The sequence below is a fragment of the Carex rostrata genome, chromosome 14, assembly GCF_964058835.1.
Source record: "Carex rostrata chromosome 14, lpCarRost1.2, whole genome shotgun sequence".
NCBI lineage: Eukaryota > Viridiplantae > Streptophyta > Magnoliopsida > Poales > Cyperaceae > Carex > Carex rostrata.
Genome location: NC_135931.1, coordinates 4,547,649 through 4,569,778, shown reverse-complemented (window position 1 = coordinate 4,569,778; position 22,130 = coordinate 4,547,649). Strand labels below are relative to the sequence as shown.

At 35.7% G+C, this 22,130-nt stretch overlaps 1 protein-coding gene across 6 annotated transcripts; it reads right to left on the bottom strand.

The window, feature by feature from the left end:
• On the bottom strand, window positions 1–15,005 carry ABCD1 (peroxisomal ABC transporter 1). 6 transcript variants are annotated; one of them, XM_078315260.1, is made up of 25 exons: window positions 14,867–15,005; window positions 13,895–14,072; window positions 13,317–13,587; window positions 11,780–12,004; window positions 11,320–11,517; window positions 10,434–10,888; window positions 9,909–10,047; window positions 9,614–9,692; window positions 9,254–9,492; window positions 7,763–8,067; window positions 7,216–7,330; window positions 6,361–6,519; window positions 6,056–6,155; window positions 5,868–5,976; window positions 5,319–5,534; window positions 4,931–5,080; window positions 4,774–4,846; window positions 4,127–4,307; window positions 3,669–3,827; window positions 2,683–2,844; window positions 2,102–2,308; window positions 1,303–1,454; window positions 1,025–1,077; window positions 852–930; window positions 1–435 (listed from the first exon to the last, which is right to left on the bottom strand). In XM_078315260.1, the coding sequence occupies exons 2-25, from the start codon at window positions 13,954–13,956 to the stop codon at window positions 349–351; spliced, it is 3,975 nt and encodes a 1,324-aa protein (XP_078171386.1). In that variant the 5' UTR covers window positions 13,957–14,072; window positions 14,867–15,005; the 3' UTR covers window positions 1–348. The 6 variants fall into 6 exon arrangements, with proteins under 6 accessions (XP_078171386.1, XP_078171389.1, XP_078171390.1 ...); XM_078315263.1 differs by having other exon boundaries at window positions 13,895–14,002; window positions 14,867–14,973; XM_078315264.1 differs by having other exon boundaries at window positions 13,895–14,002; window positions 14,588–14,905.
• Between the last annotated feature and the right edge of the window lie 7,125 nt (window positions 15,006–22,130).

The window sequence follows — 22,130 nt, the reverse complement described above, 5'->3', positions numbered from 1 at the left end:
TAACAAATCAATAGATAGATCAAGGCATGCATAAAACGCAGCATGCCAACAGAATACAGATATGTTTAGCTTATTATATACACTTGCTAATCTACATCAGATACATGGTCACCATGAACCACTCATATTTCTTTCTTTTTTTTCTCTTTGGAATAGATTTCTAAAATACCTGTTTATTATTTTCCTTTCTTTTATCTACCATGTCAAAAAGAATAGACGTACAATGCCTAACTGCATGCAACTTCACCTCAGCTGTGTAAAAGGACTAGTCCTAACAAAAAGATAAAATATAATATGTGGACTTGGGATTTCATACATATCCCAATTCACGAAGTTTTATGGAGAAGCTCAATGGTTTATTTCACATAACTCCCATTTGCCCTCGCCATCAATAAGTTTCAACTCCAAGGAATGAAATGGAATAAGTGCAGGCCTCTACAAAATATTAAAATAAAAAATATATAAATTTACTCAAGAAATTACATTGAAAATAACTAGACGAATTGAAAAAAGAGCATACAAGTCCCAGAGCAATTTGCAAAAATGCTACTTGATCGTAAATGTAATTCACACTTTGGTCCATTTAAGTTTGGAAAACATCATTACATAAAGCATCAATATTATATTTGTAGATTGTAGTTCAAGCATTTGAAAGGGAATGTAATGTTATTGCTAACTAAACATGACTTTGATAATCCAATTATCTGCCTAGCGAGGGCATTCTAGGCATCTCAAGGTTATAACATGGCATATGTTGGAATTTTACCTTTCTATAATTATAGATCAAAATTTGCACTTTCTTTGTATGAATCTGATAATTATTCCTGACGGTAGAAAGTTAAGAAGTTCACCTGAGAGGAGGTAATGACAGTAATATTCATCTTATTTGCAAGTCTATATAGATGCTCTTCCACATCAACACTTGTAGCACTGTATTAAAAAAAAAAAATGTTAGGGAGTGCAATATAACTTTTGCAAAGCATAATAGTCAAAAACCAAAAAAAGGCGAAAACAGATGACGTACTTCGTACACTCGTCAAGTATTCCAAACTTGGGGTGATAAAAGAACAGTCGAGCCTGAAAAAAGATTACAATCACGTATTAAACTCACTTGGCACAATGATCATCGTGTCAGCTGGTTTTGTACTTATTCACCCACCAGTGACCCATAAGTTCCGCATCACAGGATGTATTGACTCAGTGGCAGCAGCAACAACAACAACAAAAAGTAATAGAAAATAACTGTTGTATCATATCGAAATCCTAAAATATGACTTGAAACACAGTTATGTATTTACTAACCATGCCGAGCCTTTGTTGCTCCCCTAGAGAGAGGACATCCTCCCAGTTAGGTGTAGAGTCCCAGCCTTCTCTCTCCAGAAGATACACCAAACGGACGTTTTCTAGAATATTCCTCAAATGATCATCGAGCAGTCGTGGAGCATCTGATCTATCTGTCTCACATTAAAAAAACATTGCTCCATATCATTTACAGATGCAGACAACTGGTCAGGTAATCAAGTTGGCAACTTCCAATCAAGACCAGCTAGGCCAGTCTTAAATCACGTCAAGTCATTTTGACCAGACAGTTCTGCTTCACCAGCAGATTGTGAAAATATTAAAGTCCTAAAATAATGCTCTAAAATACACATTAGAAGTGGGTTCCTTTTTATTTTATTTTCACTGGAGTACATTAGCTGAATGAGAGATTGGACATTTCATTTATGGGAGGGGAGGGGAGGGGAAAGGAAGGGTAACTGGTCCTGCCTAAGTCCTGTTACTCGCTCCAAAGCTTCAAATTTTGAAGCGGAGAGAAAAGAAGAGGAGGGGAGAGGAGGCTATCATCTCTATACTACTTTCACAGATTTTGTTCCCTCCGAATTGGGGTGTACAAGTTTACTCTCCCCTTCCAATCCATCTCTTCCATCCCTTCACCTGCCCCTCACCTCCCTATTTGTGGAGCACAGCCTTTAACAAATTAGTTGGGTAACAAACCAGCTAATCACTCGTGATCTTCCTAAAATACATATCTTTGGAATGTTTGCAGATAATTCATGAAGCCGCAGGACAAGCAGAAAGTGCAAACAGAAAGGCTGTATACCTGCATTGGGCAATGATTGGATGTGTGCCTCCGCTTCTTCACGGGAGAGAGGGTATATGATCTGGTCACGCAGAGTACCTAGACTTGTATAAGGGCGTTGGGGTACATGGAAAAGACCCTTAGATGGCTTGATGAGCTGGCCAGATGAAATCGGCCAAAGTCCTCGAAGGACCCTGAATATTGAACTCTTCCCACTTCCATTAGGACCTTTGCAAAAACAAAAACAAGAAAAGGATAATATAAGCTACAGTTAAAGAAATATATTGTGTTTCCTTGGATTCAATTAACGATCTCTCACATGGAAGGTGGGCGACCTGCCTAACACGATGATGATGTTATCCTATAATTATGTCTATTTCAATATCTAATTAGCACTCAGGTCAGCTGGATTTTGCTATGCCTGGACTAAGAAAACCCATAAACATGTTTAGGTTAATCTTACTTGATCTTCAAATATCCAACCAAAGATGGAAAATAGATAGGCATGTTCAGAAGACATTAATCCAGGATGTATCCAAGCTGGAGAAGTTTTCTGAATTATTTGTAATGCTACATGACAATGAGAACACCAATAACTGTACCAGTAACAAGAAGACTCTTTCCCTGAATGACATCACATGATAATTGCCGAGCCAATAACTTCTGAGCAGGAGTAATTACATCTACCCCCTTGAAGGAGATTATATCATCATTTGGTGAACCAGTGGTAACCGATGACACGACCGCATCCGGGGAAGTAAAGTCTGCAAACAAAAGAAGTGAAACTTGTTAACCAAATCATCAACAAATATAAATATATTGGCTTGGTACTGGTACTGGTTTGAGACTAGATAGCCAGAAGAAAATTCAAGCACTGTCCTGGCTGTGTTGGTATCGGTAAAAACTAGAAGAAGTTGATGGAATAAGAAGTTCAACACTCAATTGATAATCAAAAAAATTCAAATGAAACACCAAGCAAATCAAACAAGCCAGTAAAAAAAGAGTGAAGTGTTTAACTGAAAAACCATCTGGTCCTGTGTGGATCTAGTACAGCCAGTAAAAAGTAAAAGCAATTGTGAAGCGAGACTATGTACAATTTCGTTTAATAAATATAATCTGTTAATTACAATTACAGCCATTAATTACTCAGTTTTGTATTTCATTTAGCAATGAAGTGAGATTGTGTACAATTTCTTTAAATGAAATCTGTTAGATGGTACTTCGCCATGCGACCCTAAAAAAAGTAAAGCAGTTGATCAGATTTGAATCTAACGGTTGTTGTTGGTATGCAATTTTACTTTGTTCTTAGAGCCGCAACTATTGTTATTATCATCACAGTACACAATAATATTAGCATGATACTTGTGCGATTATTGGAATTATTAGCAGTGTTAAGCTGCCAGAAAAATGATCACAATTATAAATTTTGGTAAAACCAAAAATTTATGGGATAAGAACAAAGTGCCCTGTCTTAAGAAACTTAAATATATGTCCTACTATTTTCTTGTGTTTTATCTGTTACTTTGGTTCCAGTTGTATCTCAGACGAGCAAAGGAAGTTCAGCTACAGTAGAGCAAAATACACTTGCCATTTTGGGCTGCACAAAGAAGTTCTTCCAGCTCAAAAATACGGTTTACACCTCCTGAAAGTTCTAAGTATTTCTTATTCAGCTCCAAAATATCCCCGAATGCCAGGAAGCTCTGGGACACAACTGATGCCAAGAAACGTAATGCATGTGCCAGTTCTCCTGGAAAAAATAAAATAAAATAAAATCTGCTCTTTTGAGAATATATCATTGGAAACTCTTCAAGTTAAATCCATATCCCAACATAATTTACTTAGGATAATTGTTGAATTAGCAAGTTTATACTGGTAAACTAAAGTTGGTACACCAAATTATAAGCCATGATGAGCAGGACTGAAGAGAAATAAAACATGAAGCAAAATATACTAAACAAATTAAGGAGAGAATTAGTAGGAACACAAAATTAGCAGGAAAGCAGTCCCTTGAGAAATTAAATAAAAATTAAAATGAAATAATTTGACCTTGTGTAGAAACCAGAGCACGGTCTCCTTTATGCTCCAGAGCATATAACATACTGACAAGCCATGTCACGTTGTTTGGTAGTTGCTTTGTGACAAAGTCATCAAGTATGCCATAAATGAATTTTTTCCTCATCAGGATCTTTGAATGGTCAAGCATGTTTTTGAACTTGGCCTCAATCATCTGCCAATAGAAGCACAGAAAATTTTAGAGGCTGATAAAATACAACTATATGATCCCGCTAAAATTTAGACTAATCTTCTATCCTATTTGCAAATAACACTAACTATTTCTCAAGCAGTAACTAAATTTTTTTTCAAGTTATTGACAGTCTGCACCAAATGATTAAAGCCTGGCGAAGCCAAACAAGAGATGCTAAATTGCCCTAGGCTTTCACAAGAATTCAACCTAGTCACTTCATCAACCATTCATGCAAAGTCAAAAGGAAGATCAAAATCACTTGGCTTAAACTACTTTAATTTTGATCAGAAAAAGATAAGCTCATGGGAGGGAAAGCAAATTTGTCCAGGTACACCTTTCCATCGCATTAGCCTATGAATGAGTCTAAATTAGAAAAATAAAAAATAAAAAATAAAAAAGGTGGTGCTGTGATTTGCAAAAATCTGTTTTTATTGAAATCAGGCCTTACAGCTTTCTCCCGGGAGCCACCGCCGAAAAAAGCAACTGATTCAGCATGTGTACGTAACCTGGAGTGCATGAACCTACAGAATCATAGTCCAAGATTAGTAAATTAGTAAGCAAAGAACAATCTTTTTCATTTGTTTTACTATTTCTTTTCACTTTACCTAAAGGTCCCTTCTAGTTCCTGTTCTTGACTTGCAAGGTCACCGAAGTCTGGAGCAACTGTTCTCAGAAAGCCTAAACCAAGAAGCATGTATGCATACAAAATGGCAACTCCTCTCTTTCCCGTCAAGAGGTACATTCTCCATGTAAACCTGCCAAATTATGAAGAACAGATGGCGTTCAATTTCAGATGAATGAGAAGGAAAAAGAAAAGTTGGTTGCTTTTCACAATCAAGCAAATGTACTGTGGACTGGAGAAAAGATGTATATATTTCATTGCCACCCCTTAATTGCTCATTACACAAAACATAGATCGTGTCAGGCCTGAATAGAATGGCGGTGATAGTCGCCCACAACAGGAGGCCAGTGAAGTTAGAGAAAAGAAAATACCAAAGTATGTCAACAGAAGGCTTAAAGAGGCCAGTGACCAAGCTGGCCAGATCAGACGTCAGCTTGTCGACATCATGGGTCAACCTCTGGTCAGCATCAACAGTTCGACCTGACATATTGAACACCTTATAGAATGCATTCCTTCTCAGATAGTAGTTCAACAAATGGTTGGTCAGACGGATTCGCCATCCCAGGGCCAGCCTTGCTGTTAAGTGTCTGTCAAAAATAAAATCAATGAATCACGCAATATGTAAAAAACATATTAGAGATTTTTCAGTCAGTTTAAGTTTCCTTACTGGCTACTGGCAAGTGCATACATGTTGCACTGTAACGGTTTAACACTCAACAGACTGAGTTTGTGCAATTCAATACACACTGGTATTGTAGCAATACAGTTTCAAGCGGAGAGATGGCAATACTTCTTTATTCTTCTGTTTTCTGGTTAAAGAGTCGGTATACCATTATGAGGAGCACCAATTAGTTCGTAAGCATCTATTTTTGAGAGGTAGAAAGAGAGGGAGAGGGTAAGAAAGAGAAGAGTATGCACACCTTAAGGTTGGAGACACAAATGAATTAGCCGCACTTTGGAGAATACTTATTCCAGTTAACCGAATGAAGGCAGCTTTGTCCTGTTCCAAAACATACTTGACACTAGTACCTGAAATGGAAGCAGAAAATAGGTAGTATTCATTTTCAGATAAGTTTCCCAAATTACTTGATAAAAATAGAACTCTAACCATTTAAGGAGGCGATTCTGTCCGAAATCAAAGTCCGGGAGAAAACCAAAAGACCAACAGCTAGCAACTGTGCACCTTGCTTATCTATTAGCTTGGGAATCTGGACGTATAAAACTTGGAATTAGCAAATGAACCAGAAGTGACCAGTACATGTACGCCTATAATGAGACTGCTATGATTGATCCTCTGCCAGCTAAAACTGACCTGGTTCCTGCTGCAACATTTTATGTCCTTTGGATTCATTTTTTCAAGTTTGTATCACAAACTTGCACAGATAATTGCATATTTGTGTGAAGAAAACATACCAATACTTTAAACATGGAGGCTGCTCTCAGGGACAAGGGACGGGTAGCTATTTGCAAATGTGGAATGGGAGGCAAGGCTACATCAGGATCTATCTTTGGAGAGGAGGCTATTACATTAGTCGAATAAGTCTCCTCCTTAGACCTTGACACTTCACTTCCCTGCCAAAATACAAGTGAAGAATAAATCAGCCAACCATGCATCACAACACCTTGAGGTTTAGAAATTAGTGATGGCACAATTGGATTAGGGGTGAAAATGGATCAGATATTATCCCTTGGTATCCATAATTTTGCAGATAGGGATATTCAGATACAGATATAATTTAAAAAGGTACAAATACCAAAAAGGTTTTAGTTTTGTAAGCAGATATGATATGGATAATTATTCAGATCAGCATTTCTTAAAAATGTGAATACGGGTATATATCTTATAACTAATAAATTTGCTATGAAAAAAATTTATGTTGTTGGCCATTTTGATTGTACGGATGCAAATTTTGTTTCGATACTTGATTTATATTTGTATCAGTATTCATATCAGTTCAGTATCCAATCTGCATCCATATCAGTATGGGAGAAATGAAAATGGATATGGATATCTGTATCAAGGTATATCTATATCCCTATCTGAAAAATGAAAATGGATATGGATATGGTTTGACCACCATCCCACGTCAGAATCAAGCTTGGTAAACCTAAACAACAAAGATCTAACCCAAATATAGCATTCACTATTGATTGAGTAAGGAATAACATGTTATGTCCTGCTCAATTCGGGAACTGTTAGCACATCCTAGCACTAAATGGTACAGGTAATAGAAGGATTATGTTGAACAGTTCATCAAAACTAAGAACCTTCGCACTGGAGATAAATGCTCTCTGTACAGTGAGAGCATCACTTTTGCGAATATTCTCTTGGGAGCTTGGCGACAAATCAAGGGAGTCTTCTGTAGGTAATTCCAGTCCATCCCTAATGTGTCAACAAAAAAATAATTCACAAAACAACTAATGTTAAAAAAAGTTACAAGTATATAATTATTATACTTTTCAACTACTTTTGTTATTGTTGTTGTTTTTGTAAGTATTTGATTATTGCATGCCTTATTTACTTTTACACGTATGTTTCACAAAGAGAAGCTCCATTTGTAAACTGATTCCTTAACCAAGATTTTCAAATAATCCAATCCCAATTCCTCTGCTACCTGGCACTATTTACTGGTGGTGAGTCTTGTGAGCTCATATTAAGAAGTACAATTCCCCCAGTTCATCTGCTATTTAAATTATGTAGGCTTTTAATATCCCATTCACAAATAACTATACATACAACAAGTGTCCCTGTGTGAATCTACAAATTTAACGAAGGAAGATATTGACAGGTGAATCTGCATGCTTTAATTAATACCTTTTGTAATTGACACTCCAACCACCTTCTCCATCAAGTGAGAGCACAATGTCATGAAATGCAACAAGAGCAGGCCGATGAGAGATGGTAATACAGGAGGTGCCCATGGCACGCACTTTCGCACAAAAGCGCTCCTCCATGTCCGTTGTGACAGCGCTTGTGCACTCGTCCAAAATTGCAAATTTTGGTTTATGATAAAATAAGCGAGCCATGCCAAGCCTCTGTTGCTCACCAAGAGACAACTCCTCGCCCCAGTTGACTTCCTTGTCAAGAGGATACCGGTCCAGCAGGTACTCTAGGTCAACCTGAGAAGTCAGAAACAAATTCAGCATTTTAGAGTAAACATCTTTGTTATACATAATCACATAATTGTTTTTTCCAATCACAAACTCTGCCCCCAATTTATAGTATTTCATATTTTCTGGAAGAAAAGGCTTGGTATGGTTTTGTCCTGAAACCATCTCTAGAATGAGATGAGGTCTACATCGAATGCATGGTTTCAATTTTTCTTCTTATCAACATGTATTCTAAATACAGTGACAGATGCTACCATATAAACACCCCGTCTTCAACTCTGGATACTCATACAATACAATAATTAGTGAGGAATTCATGTTATTTCAACTCATTTGAGTCGTTACAGAGCAATAACTGAAGCTGGAATATCGAGACAAGTCAGTTAACTGAGAACCCTAACTCAAATCATTATCAAAGGTTTAAATAGCAGATAGCAGATTCATAGTGGTCGCATTTGTCATAGCGAACAGCGGGCGTTTAACAGGTGGTATCAATTCATAGCGGAAATTATTTTCAGACTATCTTTTTTATTTTGTAGACAATGAATTCAATAAAAAAATATCTCAAAATCTAAAATCATGTTGTAATACGATGTCAAACAATGTTTCTATATTAAAATAAAAAATTTAGAAGTAAAAAAATATTGTGCAATAGTAACTACAACAAATTAAGTATTGCATTACATAAAATGATAAAAACTAATTAAAAAAATTAAAATACAGCCATTAAACCATGCATGTTATAAAAATAGTCATTGTCACAGTTAAAACACTAAATAAAAAATAAAACAAGGGTTTGGTAATAAAAATTACTAGGGTAGATTTTACAAAAGTCTGCTAAATTAGTGAAGAAGTCCGCTATTCCCGCTAAAATATCTGTTATTTGTCTGCTACGGCACTAAATACGCCACTATCGGTAAAAACGCTAAACGCAATTTAAGTTAGCAGCATAGAGTCTATCAAATAGCACCCCACTAACATGCTCCTACATAAATCACTAGTCCTGATCAACCTAAAATCCTACCATTCTAAATCACCACCGAATCATACCATAAACCTGATCTAACAAGCAATCAAGTTCAGTTTAACTCTCGGCTACCAAAGCTTTAAAGTAATCTATCTTGAACCACATTATTGTGGCATCAGCTTTTAGTGGTTGGAATTTAGCGCATCCATATAAGAAAAAGGTTATTACATTTTTTAGCAGCTCGACCATGCCTTCGGGGGTGAGTGGCTCAGTCTCCTGGTCTGGAGTGAGCGGGTATATGAGCTGGTCTCTGAGCGTACCGACTGCTGTGTATGGCCTCTGTGGTACATAAAAGATCTCCTTATTTAGGTCTGAACCAACACCCGGCTTTGAAATGTGGCCTGAGACCAGTGGCCACAAGCCTCCAAGAACTCTGAAAAGAGAGCTCTTCCCACTTCCATTCGGGCCTGAAATGTAAAGGAGAAAAAATAAAGGGTAGAGAAAACCACAAAAACAGAACAGAAATATCATCGATAAATTTAAAATATAACAAGTGCAAAAGTTGAAACTAGTGAGCTTAATTTCCACCTGTGATCAATAGATTAGAACCGGTTTCAACTTTGAGAGTCAAATCTTTGACCAACTCATTCCCTGTTGGAGTAACAACCTAAAAAGTCATCACAACTATCAGAACATCAGAAAATAATAAAAAAAGCCATGATTTTAATCAAAAGAACCGAAGTGTGAACATCAAAATGGCTCAAATCACCTGTGTCATAAATCTCATTATACATAAAGATTAGGATAAATAAAGTACAGGCTAATAACAAAAGCAAGCAAATTACATAATGGGAAACTGTGATCAGAACAAGTGACAACGTACCTTTACATCTGAAAACTCAATATAGCTTGCTTCAGTCATGTAATTCTGTGTACAATTATTGCCCAGTGGCAACCGTTCGTAAGCAGAAGTTAGTTCACGCTCGACGACAAGTAGCTCATGAATGCGATCAGCATAGCCACTGTATCGAAATAAAATGCACAAATAATTTAACAAGAAGACCAAATTCAATAGTCATTATCCTGCAATTTCAACAATAGAACTGAACTACACCTACGTACTTCAGGTCCATGAGTTAAAGACAATTATAACCTGCAAGAAGTGGAGATATTGGTAGTACGCACAGATTCTCTCCATCAGCTTGAGTTCCAACCAAGGGAATTCAAACTACAGAGTGAAACAAATAGAGTGGCCAGGTGGGTTTATGATACAACTAATCAGTACCCCCAAACCATACAACAGTATATAGCCATAGTCCCTGCCAAAATTACACAATACTGTCCCAATTATGTCTTTCAGTTGCGAATGACCAAGACAGAGAAAACAATAAGTTTATAGAAGAAACACCTGAGCCGGTTCAATTTTCTGGCACTGATCGAAAGTGTACCTAGCGACTGGAAAAGTGAAATAATCACACTAGTGTGGTAACGCAAATTACTCAGCATCTCAGCCCGGCCCAAGGTAGAAGTATCCGGCTTCAGAGTCCCAGAAAAGAACGGCTCGATTATAAGAACCACGCCAACAGTTGCACCGAGATACTTCAACAGAAAATCCTGGATCATGCCAAACCACCAGTTCTCATGGAGCACAACGTTCATGTGTTGAATTAGGGACCTGAAACGCTGCTTGATGTGTGATGCCTCACGCTTTTCTCCCCCATAAAAGGCAACACTCTCAGCATGGGTGCGCAACCGTGAGTGTAGTTGCCGGTACTCACCTTCCAGTTGTTGCTCCTTCGACATTAGCTTGCCAAAGGCAGGAGAGAAGTTCCTTATTGCGGCCCCTGCTCCAAGTACATATGCCTGAGGGAGGGAGGGAGGGGGGAGAGAGAGAGAGAGACAGGCAGATTGTAAAATGTATACCTAAATGTGTAATATTACCACCAGAAAATAGGACTGAGAATATTGGGCCCATATATAACTTCTGTTCTTAAAACCGACAATGCATTTTTCTCCTGATCAAGCATACAACTAGTCTAACAAAAGTTTTGTTTTTTTCCTGACTTGAATCCAGATCCCTCTGATAATTGGTTTTATTATACTTATAGATTAACATTTAACTCTGTGGTATGTGGTTATATTTTATTTGTATGTTGGGTATCTTTCTATTTTTCAAAAGAACTTATTTCAACTTCATTTGATTTGCACTTTTCTTTTCCAAACCAACACAGATTACAATGACTGGTGTTGAAACCTACAACTCGCTAAATTAAATCAATATGCATACTGCATACCAGTATCCAAAGAACATATTTTGGACTTGCGTAAGAACAAAGACGCCAGGTGTATATAAGGCCATCGGTAACTGCTATTAGATCATCCTGTATGACTTCGCTGAGCTCAGTGCAAAATCTCGGGATGTCGCTTGCAATCCTTTGTTCAGGATTGTTGATTCTATCGTCTACATGTGACATTTTGTAATACACCATGTTCTGCCAAAAAGAGCAAATAATTAAGAAACTGTCTCACTATATCCGAAATGTTATTATTTGAATTACTGCGTTAAGAAGTTTAATCTGCATATGCTGTAGCTCAAATTTCATCCATCGTCAGAAAATTTATCCCAGATGAAATGGAAACAATGACAAAAGCCCACAACAGTGGGCCATGTAATTTCTCTAGGACAGAGGAGACTGACAGTACATATCAACATCCGAAAAAGAAATACATAGATTTTCACTAATAGATCTCTACCTCAAAATAATCAGCATGCACATGGTCAGTCAAGATTTTCTTGAAGCGAAGGCCAAGGTGACTTGTAAGGTACTTGGAACCAGAGAAAATAGTCGACTGGAGAAAGCAAATTAGCAGGTTCTCAGAAATGAGCCGCATGAAGACGGGAACTCGCCTAAGAAAAGCAGCTCGAAACAACAATCCCTGGACCCGTGCCATTCTGTGGCTTAGAGCGGTGCGTAAAGCCTGAAAATATGTTATATAATTTGTGAGAATCAAATGGAAAATCATAAATTCTTACAAGACAAAATGTTTTCGCATAATAAATATAATCTACGAGTCAAGACAAAGGATACTGGTTTCTTGGTATAATGCTAGCATACTGCATTTTGGCTTTTCTTTTACTAACTTTGTTTCCCACTTTTGGCTTCTTGGTATTAATTGCATGGTTTAGGTTAACAAAGCTCGCATCAACTTATACCGGGTCTGCTTGAGGTACAGCGTAAAATTAACAAGCTGAATCAAAATAGGGCTTAAGTAGGTTTGTTTTCAGAACTAAGTTGAAGCTCAGATGCACAATTGAGGTTGAGTGAAGCAAAATAGGTTGTTGAATAAGTAGACTAGTTAGGTCAAGACTTGAAATTGGGACTTTGTGGCATTAATGACATTGAACCATGTTATCAGAAGACGCCCACCTTGTAAACGAATCGACGGTTCATTATTCAGGCCATAGGGTCAATCGGGTCAACAACTGATTTTTCAAAGACTTGCATTTATATGAGAAATGAGGATTCTTATAAAATAATCATATTTTTTATGTAGTATCTATAGAAATTCACACATACATATTGAATAATGTATATAATACTGTTTGTAGACATGTTTCGAACTACCTCATTCAAATAAAATGAAAATAATGATTATATTAACAAAGGACTAAGTGTTCTCTTCAAGGGGTAAGAAACATAACATTCAAAAAAAAAAACAATTTTATTTAATAATTAGCAAGAAGCTATTTTGTAATGATAATAAATTAAGTCCTTAACAAAAGATAGAATTAATAATAAAATAATAACAATTGTTATTTTGAAAAGAACAAAATATAAACAGATAGGAGTAGTTGCTATGCTACACAAAATTGATTATTTTATCATACCCGATACATTTGAGGTCTTATATTCAAATTTTGCAAGACGAGACAATATCTTGGGTATCCACTTTCATTTTTATAACTTTATATGCGCCACCTATAAGCCTATGTAGCTGTCCCCTATTACTCTCTCAAACTCTCTCATTTAATGAAAGAAAAGCACATCAAAAATTGAACTCGTTCAAACCCGGATTTTTTGAAGGACAAGTAATCAGTTTTTATCAAAAACCGGTCAATTAACCTGGTTTTTACCGGTTCAATGGCAGAAATAGTTTTCCAAACAAACCGGAAAGGATCCGGGACCAGATTTTTTTCGGTCAAAACTGGTATTTATAACACTGCATTTACTTGATCCCTGGCAGGAACATAATATTTGCAAAACTAAAAATAAATGAAGGGAAGACTTACTGCAACAACGGCAAGGGAAAATAGATTAAGCACCCCTTTTTCGCCAATGTTCTTTAACAAGATAGCCGCCAATACATGTAGAGATTTTATGCTTCCCTTTCGCCTCCGCGTGCTAGTTAATTTACCATCCTTGCCATCCCGAACCGACCCATCAGTAGGAGCCAAAGCATGATTAGAGGAATCTCGCTGCCGGGATCTGCGATACCGTGACTGCATGTATGCTACAGTACTTCCCGCAATAACAGCACCGGATACAAGGGCAAGCGCCCGTCTATCAAATATTGCATGTTTTTGTTCAAATTAATTTCACAACTTTATAATGGAATACTAATGAGAAGCGATTCATTGTAAACCATGAAAAAACCAAAGAATTTAAACTGATTCAAGGCATGAGATATTTCTCTATACATCCTAAATCCAATGTTTTAAAATATGAAAAGCTGGCTATTTTCTCATTCTAATAATAATTCTCTTGTTTCATCAGGGTAAGCAGTATATTCCTCTTTTTTTTCTAGGATTTGCAGGAAAATAAAATAAAATAAAATAATGGCATCATAAGATAAGTTAGGACAGAGAACCTTCTTGAAGACACAAGGTCACGGCCATGCTCTTTTAGCTTTAGTAGTTGTAGAGATGACATGTTTCTTTGAGAAAGAGCAATGAGGCAAAGTTATCTACAATTTGAACTTGAAAAGGAGCAAGAAATTAACTTGGCTGAGATTAATTGAAAAGGCATTCTCTTTTAACTCAATGAACCTGAAATTGTTTGCAGAAAAAAAAAAAAAATACTGCATCAACACCCCCAGAAGAAGAAAAATAAAAGAAACTTATAGGATTAGCATCCTCCCATGGTACCTATATATATTACACTAAAAAATATGAAGCTAAAAACACCGCACAAGTTATCGCCCGCAGAAGATTAGTTGAAGTTATGTAGGGCTTAAAAAAAATGGCTATATGGTCAAACAACAGTAATATTTTTACACCCGTAATCTGCAGCTAATAATAGCCCTACCCATACAAGTATGAACAGACTGAAATTCGAATCCTTGGGTCAACAATTTGATTGAGTTAATAATTGAAGCCAGCTGCTTATTTCGAGCTAGTAAGAGTTCTGAAGCCAGTTGCCTAAACAAGATTACTGATTAGAATCTCAACCTCTCGAGTAGTGTTCAACAAACTCAAAGGAATTTGCAGAGACCCAGCCCCCCCCCCCCCCCCCCCCCCTTTCCCCACAACCCGCGTTCCCGAATTGTTTGTTTGGAAAGTACCTTAAAATTTGGACCTTCTACCGTAGCAAGCAATAGTCCATTGTTGCTACCGTAATTTGGAAAATCTATCAGCATCCCATGATCCCGTTATTGGGTGATTTTCCTAACCGACTGGTCGCGTTTTGGGAGAAATTACGCATGAATCGGAAGAGCTGAGTAATTCTCCGGACTATTTTTTCTTTTACCGATTTTTCGAAGGCAGGGATGGATTTGATTGATGATCGGAAAAGAGATTGGGGGATAACTACTCAAAAATCAAAAGTAGGGGAAAAACTTTACCTAGTCGATGAGTAAAGGCTCTCCTCTGAGACCTTATCAGATCGCGACAGCGGGTGCTGGAGGCGGGGCTTAGAGAGGGACGAAAGGAGAGGAGGCGTAATTTTAGTACAGAAAGGAACACTTATCATATGACGCAAGCAGACACACACCAACTTGCCATTAAGCGATGATTTGATTCTCTGAAATTGGACAGCTCCTCTCCAGTTCTAGAGCTCTAGCTCTCCGTTGCTGATAAACTGGGATTCATTAAACTGGAAATGCGACGAAACTAAAAGGGGGGCAAGGCAAGTACGACGAAACTAAATAGTAATAACAAATAATAATAGAGGTCTGTGTTGTTTTTATGTTTCTGTTGGTACTCGCTATCGCTAACTGTCTTGGCTTCTTTTTTTAACAATTTCGACCTAAAAAGGGTTAACCAACTTCGGTCAAACAAGTTAATTATAATACAGGTAGTGTTATTTTGAGAGTAACAATTAAATTATTAAGCGTTAATTTTATCTGTTTATACTTTATATCTAATTTATTGTTTTATGAATTATTTTAATTATAGTATAAATTTGATAAAAATTTGTATCAAATATATAATAGAAAACTCTTTATTGAAAAAATATATAATGAGAAACTGTTAAATACTATTGAAAGAGAATGAAGAAATAGTTTCATTTATTGTCTTTTTATTTCTAATTTTATTGTGATGTTGCTATTTTGAGTGCTAAATGCAAAACTCAGAGGAGCTGTTCGGCAGCACATGGGAAATTAAATATTAATCTGTGTTAAAGAGGGATTGTTCAGTAAGCTAAAAGAAGGGGCAGTGGATTAAGATAGCTAAAAAAAACTAAAGAAATGGGGGATGTGCCTTAAAAAGATGGTAGGGGATTAAGATCTGGGCAAAATGAGATTAAAGAAGGTTGTTTTAATTCGCACTAAAGAATCGGTGTTCGACAGTATTAAACAACTAAAGAAGCTAAAGGAGACGCATTTAGCCTTAAGGAGGCTTAAGGAGATCTTTGATGAATAGCACTAAAGGACTTTTATATTTATATATCATATTTAATAGTCATCACCTGCACATTCTTCATGTTTTTTCTCCATATTAAATTAGAAAAAAATTACAAATGATGATCTCTTCATTATTGTAAAAAAAATAATACTTTAATTCATATACCATACCTCGTATTTTAATAGTAAAAGACAACGCTCTCTTGATGGGAGACGTGAGTTAAAAATCTAGATGAAAAAAATAATTTGTATTAACAAGGATAGAATTAAGAAGACAAAAGATCTCCATGACTCCATCTCTCTTTCAAAGAATAAATTGGTTACTTTATAAATTTGAAACGAATCTCAATACAAAGACAAAAGATCTCCATGACCCCATCTCTCTTTTAAAGAATAAATTGGTTACTTTATAAATTTGAAACGAATTTCAATACAAAAGGTAACTGGATAAATTTACGAGTTGTTAAAATTTAAAAGAGTGAATATGTTATTATAAATTTTAGAGAATAAAATATATAATTTCACAGTTTTAAATGATACAGTGGAAAAAGGGTTCAACGGTACGTTCATAAAGATGGGATTCAAATCTGCTCATTTTCTTAAGAAAATGAGCACTCTTCTATTTTTCTATTCGAACCGTTCAAAATCGATTACACGGCTTCAATTACATCTGATTCGTTTTAATATATTATATTGATATAAAAGAAAAAAGTAATTGAAACCGTGTGATCGGTTTTGAATAGTTTGGATGAAAGAATAGGAGGATGCTCTTTTTCTTAAAAAAAAAGAAACATATTTGTAATGGTAAAGATTAGGTTGACCATTTTAACAAAAAATAATTGCTTCCATAAAATCAAGGAAATCCATTTTAAGCGAGATGACAAAAAAAAAAAACTGTCGTTTTCCTTGCTATCCTTTCATTGATTAATTAATCGGCGCTTCTATATGTTTTCCAAGTTATCGAGTTTAATTCAAAGTAAATTTATGAAATGAAATTTAAAATTAAAGCATATACTGTGGCTCTAGTACTGTTTTAATTGTTTTTTTTTATTAAGAATCTTGTTTTTATTCTAGATATAGTAAACATATTTAATAAAGTCACCATTTTAATTTAATTTTTTCTTCAAGGAATCTAATGAAATGTTTAACAAAATGTATGCAAACATTAGTTGCGTAAATTAGGTACTATGTCTATTATTTGTTATACGGAGATGATATGTGCTTTTGTAAATTAACATATTAAAAGTTTTTTTCTCTTGTGTCAAAATCAAAAGAAAAAATGACATCAACCACTACCGAATGAAGATTTTTATCATTTATGCTGTATTATAGTATTATACATATAGCAAAGGTTTAAACTTTTTAAGTCAACAAACAGTTTTAAATCTGGTATTCAGTATTTTTAACCTTGAGGAAATTGCCGAATTATTAAATATTTGTTACGTGAAATACCCGAATTTTTTATTAATAGAAATAAAATAAATTAAATATTTAAAAAGAACACTACTTTTGATTTTTTGCGAAAACTAGGTAGATCGGGTCCTGTAAACCCGTCCCGCCGGACGGGTCCAACTGACCCGTCCCGGTTAATCGTCATTAACCTAACCAACATCACGGAAAAAAAAAAAAAAAAAAATCCTGGACGGGTTTAATGGTCCCGTCCCGCTCCGTAAAATAAAAAATAAAAAAAATATGGACGGGTCCTCTTAACCCGTCCCGCTCCGTAATATCAGTCCGAAAAGCAAGTTTCTGAAGCGAAGCTTCGCTCCGTTAATATCTCTCCTTTATTAGGTTATAATCTCAGAACCAAGTCAAATGGTCTACTCGGCCATACCAGTCCGAAAAGCGCTCTAAAAAGAGAACAATATTTAATTGAAGATGAACTTCCAATGAATGAATAATGAATTACCAAGACAAACATGTAATAGAATAATAAAAACATTCGATAATTACACCACCAGTTTCTTTGAACCTTCTGATATTATTGTTTTGACAAAATAATTTACACACGATCTTAAATAGAACAATATATGCCTTTCTATGCTTATACCTTAAACACGCCTAGTTTAAATTGGGCAAAAAATAATCAAACTGTTAATCATATGAAACTAATAACCAAAATAAATAATAGAAACAATGACCACCCAGTAAAAAAACAAATATGTTATTCTAATGCGACACAGATATTATTAATCTCTTCCTTTCCATGGTATTTCATAGACCTCTTACGAAAAATACAGAAACTTCAATTAAAAAGGTCCTTGAAATATCATGAAAATGAAACCTACCCAATTAAATAAAGTACAAAAAGAAATCTTTGAATTCAGGGACCCAGGCATTTCAGACATTTAAACCAGCAACACATCTTCTGTGGCAATTTGTAAGGCTCAAGTGAAGCCGGGTCAATATCAGGCCGTTTTAGATCAGACCAAATATACACCCCTCTCTCCTGCTTTGTACCTGGTACTGTGTTGTCCAGTATAAATGCCACCAAAAGGGCCACCACTGTGCTTATTGATAGAAGCGCATTTAATGTGTAGTTGAGCTGTAAAGAAAAAACATAAAATTTTAGAGATCATATCAACAAAAGCATTGTACATGCTAAAACAAAAAAGCTTATTTGTTGTCTTGTATATATTTGCTGTGAAATCTTACCCCACTAATACTGGTGTGAACAGGCCCACTTGAAGCAGCAGAGAATGGAATGAGATAGCTCGGCAAAATAAGGCTGGTATTGGGGGAATAGCCCTGGATATACGCTGGAACTGAGAGGGATATAAACAAAGTAAACCCGACAATTATGACATTTCTGGAGCTAGCAGTTTCAGAAGCGGAAGCGGAAGAAAGAAAAAGAAAGAACGAAGGGAAAGTAAAAAAGAAGTGGGGGACGGGTTAAGAGGACCCGTCCAGGGATATTTTTTTTTTTTTTTTTTTTACGGAGCGGGACGGGACGCTTAAACCCGTTCAGGATTTTTTTTTTTTTTTTTTTTTCTGTGATGTTGGTTAAGGCTTAACGATGATTAACCGGGACGGGTCAATTGAACCCGTCCGGTGGGACGGGTTTACAGGACCCGATCTATCTAGTTTTCGCAAAAAAGTTAAAGTGGTGTTATTTTTAAATATTTTTTTATTTTATTTCTATTAATAAAAAAACCGGCGTGAAATACGGTTTGAGAAATTTAGTGAAACGATTCAATTTTTTTTTTTTTTTGGGGAAATGTTATGAATAAAAAATCGCCATCTCTTTAATTTACATTGGGAATGGAGAGGCAAAACACTACTTACTACTTTTTGGTTTTGTCAGCAGCACCGCTTCTAAGAATTTGTACCTCCTAAGGTAACAGAATATTCCTGATTCGATATGGACCGTCCAATCAGAATCCGCACGACTATTAAAGTTACTCCGTGCGTTCCACCTCGGACCGGATTGGTCCGGATTTTAATCGGAGGGCTGTAATCCAAACAGAAAGATTCTGTTACCTCAGAAAATATGGATTCCCGACTGGTTTGTACAATTGGAGAGGAGCCGAATCCTAATTCCATACACCCACAACAATGCTCCGACGCGTCGTGCACCCATAACCAGTTCAACTGTTCCAGCGACCGCGCGTGAACCATGTCCATGTGATTTAGGTTGCAATTTTCGCAGATTTCCTGCGGATTGTTTCGAGTGCGTACCCGGTATCCTATGAGATATCTCATATTTTGCGTGGCCTACGTGTCAGGTGCCTATTCGGGGGTGATGTAAGAGCCAGAATTATTTGAGCTTTGAGATTCGCGCAGAACGTATTGCAACGGTTGAGATTTCCAAAAAGTCACACAAAATATGAGATATCTCAGAGGATTCGAATTCGATTTTTTCTCCGGTCTGAACGCACAAACGATCAAATGTAACCCATTACGGGACTGAATCAATCAGCCACATGAAAAGTTTGAAAAGATCGGACGACAAAAAAAAGGAAATCAGAAATAGATCTGAGAACAGAAAAGGATAACTTGAGAAATAAGTGGGTAATTTCAATTGAAAGATAACTTGAAAAAAGGTTCATTCTTCTGAATTCATATCATCTGAACTAACAAAATTTTATTGTTTAGATCTGAACCGTTCAATCAGAATCCGCACAATTTCATATGACGTCAATTCTATTTCGCGTTTTAGATGAAAAATTGGCGTTCAGGGGGAGAGAGTGGAAGAGAAAAGGGACGAGCACCGATGGTACAACAAGTCTGGGTGTCAAGGGGTCGCCACGGTACTCGGCGCGAGGGCGATGACTAGTTAAAAGTGTAAGAGATGATAGTACGCTTGCTAAATCGATTGAGAAATGGCAGTACGGCATGAGGGTGACGACCTTCAATCCTCCCTATCTCTCTCGATCCCAGTGGAGAGAAAAAAGAGGTCAATGGAAAAGAGAAAATAAAAAAAGTGGGACGCATTAACATTTATTTTATTAGGAAGAGCCACTGATGATAGAGAGATTGAAAATGACAGTAAAGACGTAACTGACATAGAGATAGTGGATAACAGAGAGGTAGTGGGTGATAGTAGTGTTTTATAAAAAAATATATATATATTGTTTCTGATGGTAGTGTTTTGAGAAAAAATAATATTTTATTATTTTTGACAGGTTCAATTTTTACTAAATATGAATTTCTACATAATTGACAACATACAACAGATGTATAATAGCCTAATTTACTGATCAACAGTCCTGATTAATTAATGGACCGAGATTTCGTCTGGATAGATGAACTCGTCGACTCAAAGCGTTTATGCGTGGATTTAGTAGTACTGAATAGTGAATATGTCAATTTGTTGAATAAAGCGTGTTTGGAGTTGGAAAATAAAAAAATTTATAAAAAATTATGAATTGTTGTAACAAGCCAACGAGATAATCAAAAGCAACGACCGGAGTCGGTCCAAGTCTCCGAGACAGGAATATTCTATATATACAAAGAGACCAAAAGAATGCTCAAGTCCAGTCTCAGGCTCTCAGCTTTCGTTTTTCTGACTTTTATATCTATATCGATTGTGTATTTGTGTGTATTGTTGTTCAATTAATTTTTAAAATAAAGATGAGAATAAGTTTTTTTTTATCTTTAAATATCTATAAAAAAATAATTGGTTACATATAAAAAATTTCTTATTGGAATTTTGGACACGCGACTTCATCTTTAGTCAGTAGATTAAAACAATTATTTTGACTTATTGACCATCAGCTTGCTAATATTAAAATTGAAGATCAAGCTATCTAATTATTTAATATTTACAAGAATATTTTTATTCAGATTTTAAATTTGCAAGATTATACATAGATAATATTATTTTTGTTTGTTTTCATAAGTTTACTGATGTTGTTGTCGAAAAACAATGGAGAAGAGATAGCTTGCAGATTATTGAATATTAAAGACAAAACCATACACTGAAATGCTGAATATCGATGAGGTTGAATATCTTCACCTTTTTTTATTTTAATTACAGGATTGAACTATCGTCTGTGGAAAATCATCTATTTTTCGTTCAGTATAGATTCCATGAATTTTTACTTTCAAACTTTATACATGTCAAATGTACGGAGCTCTCCATTAAACCGCACCAATACATTAGAGAGATCGAACTTTTAAATCTACACCGCCTGTATAATTATTCAATTAATTTTTAAAATAAAGATGAAAAATATAAATATTCATAAATAATTTTCTGTCCGATGTGACTTCCCACACAACAGAGAACTACCTGAAGCTACTACATCAAAGATCGATTATTTTGACTTCGTGTTATTGACTGTGTGTTTATTAATGTAAAGATTAGATGTCAAAACATTCAACTATTTAATATTCACAAAAAAGTTTTCATTCAGATTTTAAATCTGTAATATTCTACGAAAAAGGATATTATTTTTATGAAAGCAGCTAACAGTCCCCGACCCTTAGTCTCCCGAAAATTCCCGGACTTTTTACACTAATCTTATAAACAAGTTCATTAGATCCGGTCAGTGTTTTAAAATGCAGTTTTGTTCATGCATGCGGAAGGCCACTGCATACCGCATATGCGGTATGCGGACGCATATGCGGATTTTCATGCGGATTTATATATGCGGATTTTAAAATAAAAATTCATGTATATATATATATTCATATTCATATATTTAAATTTATTTTCACATAATAACATAACTAACAATAATTTTTTGATTTTTTTAATATAAATTTTAATTAAAATACAATCAAATTATCAAAACCGCATGGAAAACTGCATGGCCGC